This window comes from Pinus tabuliformis, chromosome 6, assembly GCF_031772625.1.
Source record: "Pinus tabuliformis cultivar Carrire ecotype Pingquan chromosome 6, CPIR1, whole genome shotgun sequence".
Classification (NCBI taxonomy): domain Eukaryota; kingdom Viridiplantae; phylum Streptophyta; class Pinopsida; order Pinales; family Pinaceae; genus Pinus; species Pinus tabuliformis.
Window position 1 is genome coordinate 784,361,640 of NC_142292.1, and position 6,289 is coordinate 784,367,928.

The 6,289-nt window shown below is 30.3% G+C and overlaps 1 protein-coding gene across 1 annotated transcript; it reads right to left on the reverse strand.

Annotated features, from left to right (window-relative positions):
- Window positions 1-1,625: 1,625 nt before the first annotated feature.
- LOC149261082 (desmethylxanthohumol 6'-O-methyltransferase-like) lies at window positions 1,626-3,363 on the reverse strand. The gene is made up of 3 exons (XM_089381125.1): window positions 2,461-3,363; window positions 2,299-2,363; window positions 1,626-2,154 (listed from the first exon to the last, which is right to left on the reverse strand). Exons 1-3 carry the CDS (start codon window positions 3,209-3,211, stop codon window positions 1,852-1,854), a joined length of 1,119 nt encoding a protein of 372 aa, XP_089237251.1. The 5' UTR covers window positions 3,212-3,363; the 3' UTR covers window positions 1,626-1,851.
- Window positions 3,364-6,289: the final 2,926 nt, after the last annotated feature.

Here is a 6,289-nt window from a genome sequence, read left to right on the forward strand (position 1 = left end):
ATTTTTAAATCCAAATTAAAGTTGTTAAATGTTAAGATTTTAGTTGCTCCAGAGTTTTTTTTGATGGCTTTGAATCCATCACCACCTTCAAAAGAAGATAGTGCTGAAGAATGATTTAAATGCTGCTTCAACAAGATTTGTTAATTTTTTTTTACCTAAATTTTGACCAAAAATAACCATCCTCACCTCAATACACTTATCCAAAAACCTTCCCATAAATCATTAAACACGACAAACGAGAAACAAGAAGGACAAAAGGATGTACTTAAAAAAAATGCTGTGTAAATAAGAGTCAATAAAGGCCTACGTGGTTTTCGGATTTCTCCAAGAATTTAATATCAACCATAGTTGTTCAAAATCCCGTCAAGATGAAAAAAAGTGTAAGGTGGTTCAAGAATTTCTCTCAAAAATCACTAGCTTAAGAACCCAAAAAAAAATTATATTGTTTTTTTATTTTGGTAAAAACAATACACAGATCAGATCAAATGAGAAGCCTGAAAATCCAAATCAATGAGAAGATCATATAGAGAACCGTGGTATCCAATCAACAAGTGCACCCTGGAGGGACCTGTTCTCTATCATCACCAAATCTAATGTATAATTCTCACCCTCCTTCCGAGTAGACTGAAAGTCCACCATCCCGTCAAAGTTAAATTTATAATGAAAAATCATCAGACAGGAGGATGCAATTGGTTCGCATCACGACACCACATATCCGGGAAGCCAACGGTCCGAATGTATTCAAAGTCAGGGGGAAGTGTGGTTAAAACTACGAAGCACCAACTTCCGCGAGGGAATATTAACTTGACCAAAAAAAAGGCAAGCGGCTTCTCACTGAGCTCATTTATCAAGCTGCTTTTCACTAAGCTCATTTATCACCAAATTTAGAAAGCAGATATATTTTATTTTATTTCAGAGTAATTGAATTTGATTTTTAATAGTGGAAATAGATTTAGCATCATCAAAATTTTTTAAACATTCAAAATCTTGAAACTTCATAACTATAACTTAACTTTCTCAACATTTCTACTAATTTTATCAAAATCTTACTAAAATTTTCATTCTTTTTCTGAATTTCAATCATCATTACACTGCAGTGATAAAAAATAAAAATAATACTCCTAGTAAACATTTCATTTCATGTTCAGTGCAAAAATCTACTCTAGGAGGGTTAGTATCCTTGATAACTATTTTTTTTTTAAAACTAATGTTTTTTTTCTATACTAACTATGATTATGTCAATTTTAAATTATACTTGTTCCTAGATTTAAACTTTAATATCTAATTATAACTAAGAATGATAGCAGTGCTTCTTCATCAGTATAAACTTAATCTCACTTGCATGAAAAAGGGAGAAACTAAGACATTCGTTCGATTTTATTCATGGCTGAAGCAGTACTGGACGTGATGAAATTGGAGTTCTATATAAGCATACACTTTAACTATACACTTTAACTATCCATTGACAACCAAAAAGGAATACAAAATATAGGAAGCATTAGTGTGAGTAGGTGCCAATCCATCAAGATAATCTGATTTTTCATTCAAGGAAGACAATCCATTTAATAAAACAAGAATGCATAATTATCTTGGAATCTAATGAAAAATAACCAAAAATAATGGCCAGTAACCACTCAATCCATTAATATTCATGTCGGTCTTTCTTTCAAACTATAAAATTTTACATATTTAAATCAGTAACCACTCAATCCATTAATATTCATGTCGGTCTTTCTTTCAAACTATAAAATTTTACATATTTAAATCAATAACATACAGTTCTGGCATTCATTAAAAATTATGATAGTTAACCATCCAAGTCAGTAATTTTCAGGTCTAACCTTCTAGTGCTCACAGAGGCTTCGCTTTGGTAGCCTCCAAAATGCTTAGAGAGCTAATCACGGGTAGTTCAGCAATTTTGAGTGGAGAGAAGCCTGATTTCTCAAACAATCTCCTCCACTGTTGCTCGTTCCGATCCTTTGCTCCGCCCACTTCGGCCATCAGATCACAAATCATCCGTACTTCCTGACTTGGGCTTGGCTTCTCACACATCACTGCTTCTACCACTATGACTTTACCGTTATCAGTCAAAGCCTTGTGACAATTCTCAAGGATTTTTGCACATTGATCATCATCCCAGTGATGAAGTACTTGCTGCAAATTCAGTCAAATAACACTGAATCTAAGACCAAACCTAGACCAGGCTAGCCCTGATGGAATCCAATCAAATCTGATATGATTCTAAAAGCAAAATGAAGAGCAAAATTATTCCTAGCAATTAATTATTCAATCAGTTACCTTGATAAAAACGACATCGGCAGATGGTATGCTCTCAAACATGTCGCCACGCACGTGCTCTACACCTGCAACGAAAGTTAAAAGAAAAGACATACCATACAGTAATTAATCCAATCAACATGGAAAATTGCAGTGAATTTATGAAACAAACCCCAAACCAACCTGAAATCAATGGGGCAGTTTCAATCACATGTGGAAGATCAAAGTTAATCCCACGGATGTGGGGATGAAGCTCCACGATCCGAGCTATGGCCGCTCCACGTCCTCCACCCACATCCACAACTCTCAGCTTCTCACCCGGCTTTAACCCCTTGTAACATCCCAAAAACTGTCTCATTATAACATTCGTAAACGATTCGAAGCCTTTCATAAGCAGGGTCCTGGTGTGGGGATTTCCCTTGGCATAGGACCCGCCGTGGGTGATTTGGAAAGCGCCCCCAGCTACACCGTTTTCCTGAAGCACATACTCATGAATATGGTGAAGAGGAGCCATCATAGACTCGTCATTTAGCATGAGAAAGTAGGGTACCAGGCTCCAGGGATTTTCATTTTTCTCACCCTGACTAACGAAAAACGTTTTTGCAGTATCGGTAAGCCCATACCGAAAATCGAACGGGTTATCAGTGGAAGTGGTTTCAGATTCAATGAAGATGCCCTGAGTTGAGAGGTATCTTACAATGCGGGAAAGGTAATCGAGATGGGGAGTTTGCGAGGGGAGGCGGGCAGCGATTTCGCGGAGCGAAAGAGTATATGATGATTCTGGACTTGCGGTGGCAATAATGTCTGGAATTTTGAGGAGCACTACAGATTTGAGAAAGAGGGCAGGAATGGGAGAGAAGATCAAATCTCTCATGGGTGACATCAACTGTAAATCCTGAGCAGGAGACTGTGGTTGACGGTTATGGTCTTCCATTAGATTAAAAGGCGATGAACCACCCAACGCAAAGGCAATTAGAAAACAGCCGTGGCTCAGTTCACTGAGAGATGTACCAAATCAGTAACGACCGCTTAGCTGCAGCAGAGGAAATGGTTTTTGAATCTCGAAGGCTAATCTGATCTCGCATAGCCATAATATAAAGATATATTTAGTTCATTTCTGATTATGTTAACAGGTTTTTTTTTTTTTAATTTGTTTTATTATTAATAATTACTATAATATTTATTTTTTATAAAATATTTTATTAACATATTTATAAATATAAATTAAATGGTTGTTAAATATTCAATTTACCATAAATATGTTTATTACAGGATACATTTTATGTTGTTATAATTAAAAAAATTATAAAAATAAATGGTAAAAGTAATGAGTAATAAATTTAAAAACACTTTTTAATACATCTTATGTTTGTTAAAATTATTTTTAAATTATTATTATTATTTTAAATTATAAAAAAAATAAAACATAGAACAAGATTTTTAATCATGGAAATCTACTTTGAGTTTACAACAAAGATTCCTAATATGTAAATAAGTTCTTTTACAATATTATGGACCATTGCCATGGCTTATCAATACCACATGCCCAAAAAAACATAACATTTATTAGCTTAATATGGAAACAATATTGTAATGCTATAAATGTTTATAAACATTTACATGTTGACCCAATTAAAAAATCATAAATAATAAATAATAAAATTCAATTTATTAGACAAAAAAATCATAAGTAATAGTTTTCAGACAAAAAAAACTCATAAGTAATAATTTTCAGACAAAAAATATCAGAATATACATTTCACATTATAATACATATAAAATATAAATAGTAATTATAAGTTAAATTCCATCTTTATATAACTTAAAATAATGAATCTTTGATAATATTTAAATTTTAATTTATAAACACATAAAATTAATGCTTACAATAAATTTACAATATAATAACATTTTTAATTATGGATCTTTATCCTTATATTATCATAGATATTATTAACTTATAAATAAAATTTGTTACAATATCATAACTTATCAAAACCACATACCAAAAAATTATAATTGAATTTATAATCAAAATATTTTATTATAATTTAATTTTATGACTTTTTTTATCTAAAAAACTCTCTAACCAAATGCTGCAAAAATGTAATGTATTATCTTTTGATTCATCAGATTATATAAAAACAAAAATAAAATTATATATACTTGTTAAATCTAAATCTAAATTAAAATTTAATATCAATATACCAATAATATGAATATCTTACAACATCATTACACGCATATAAACATAGTAGTGAAGAACTGAAGCCTCGTGTGAGTATTTAAAGTGAAGTAGGTTAAATCAAAAGAGTGGTTTTTCACAGTCAGACTTTCTACAGCAAATAGTGAGAGTCCAACGAAAGAATCCATGACCCCAAAACCAATAATCAGAAAATAGGGTAACGCGCGTCAATCTAGTACCCAACAACCGTTGATTAATCCAGCTAGTGAATAGTGATATCCCACTAAATTGAAACCAACGACTAAGAGCTCAATTAGAGTGAATAATTTATTCATTCGTATCGGCCACTCTAAAGTATTCATTCGTTGATAAATAATTTATTCTATAACTTACATTAAACTTAGATAAATATTAAGCACTAATATTATTATAAATATATATGATAAAAATGTGTTCTGTTTTCAAGTTAGGTAATAAAAGGATCTTGACCATGAAAAGATTTGATATTAATATTAATATATATAATAACAAAACACATGGTTTTCCATTTTCCAAGTTACACAATAAAAAGATTTTGACAATGAAAAGATTTAAGGTCTCTATCAAATGTTAAAAAAACCAAATTAAAAAAAAGGTCTGTCAAACAAGATTTAAGATTTCTATCACATATTAAAAAAAATCAAATCTTTTGAACTTTTTCTCAAATACTTGATATATCTGAATAAAAATGAATAAATATTTTACACTATAAATAAACGCGTTAATTTGGATAATTTATTCTATAACTTATATTAAACATAGATAAATATTAAGCGCTAATATTAATATATCTATATATGATAACAAAAACAGACGGTCGTTTTCCGAGTTAGGTAATAAAAGGATCGTGGCAATAGCGGAGAAAAGTTATAAGCTCTTGGGTTGAATAAGCGACTGTTGTCGTTGTGTGACATGAGAGAATATATATATATATATATATATATATATATGGAGTGGAATAAGTTGGTTGTTGATCTGTGATATGAGAATATATATATATATATATGTATATGTATGTGTGGGGATGGATGGGGTGAATTTGTGTATGTATGATGTGGAAGATTATAGTCGTATCAAAGCATTTTTTTGCAGTTTTTGGATGTTTGGATTTTTGTGTTGCAATCACATATTACTTATTTAAGTATATAATTTTGTTTAGAAAATAATGGAAATTTCAATATGATTTTGAAAAAACTTGACAGAAATTTTGGAAATACTGGTTACATTTGTCAAATTTCAGAGTTTTTTTGATAGTGTTGAATCCATTTCCACTATAAAAAAATGGAAATTTCAGTGTGATTTTAAGAAAAATGGGCAGAAATTTTGGAAATGTCGGTTATATCTATTAAACTTTAGGATTTTCTTGATCTGGCTGAAACCATTTCCACCATCAAAAAATCCTATTCAAACCACCATAAAAAAATCCTATCAAAACATTGCAAGAATTAGATTTCTAGAAAATTTTACTTAATTGACTAGTATTAGTCATCTATCAAACTATAATTGAAGCAATTCAAATTATAATTAGTTTAGTTATATAAAGAAAAGGGTTGGTGAAAGTTAATGAAGATTTAAATTAAAATATATAATTGTGACAACATAGTTGGTAATTGAAAAGAGTTCAAATTTTAGGATTGAAAGTATACTTACCAATTTAGAATTCAAATTTGAAAGCATAGTTACCAAATTCAAATTTAATTTTTATAAAAAAAATTGGATGAAAAATTTTCAATTTAAAATATATTAGATAATACACATTTAAAATATTTAGATATATGCATTTTCTAT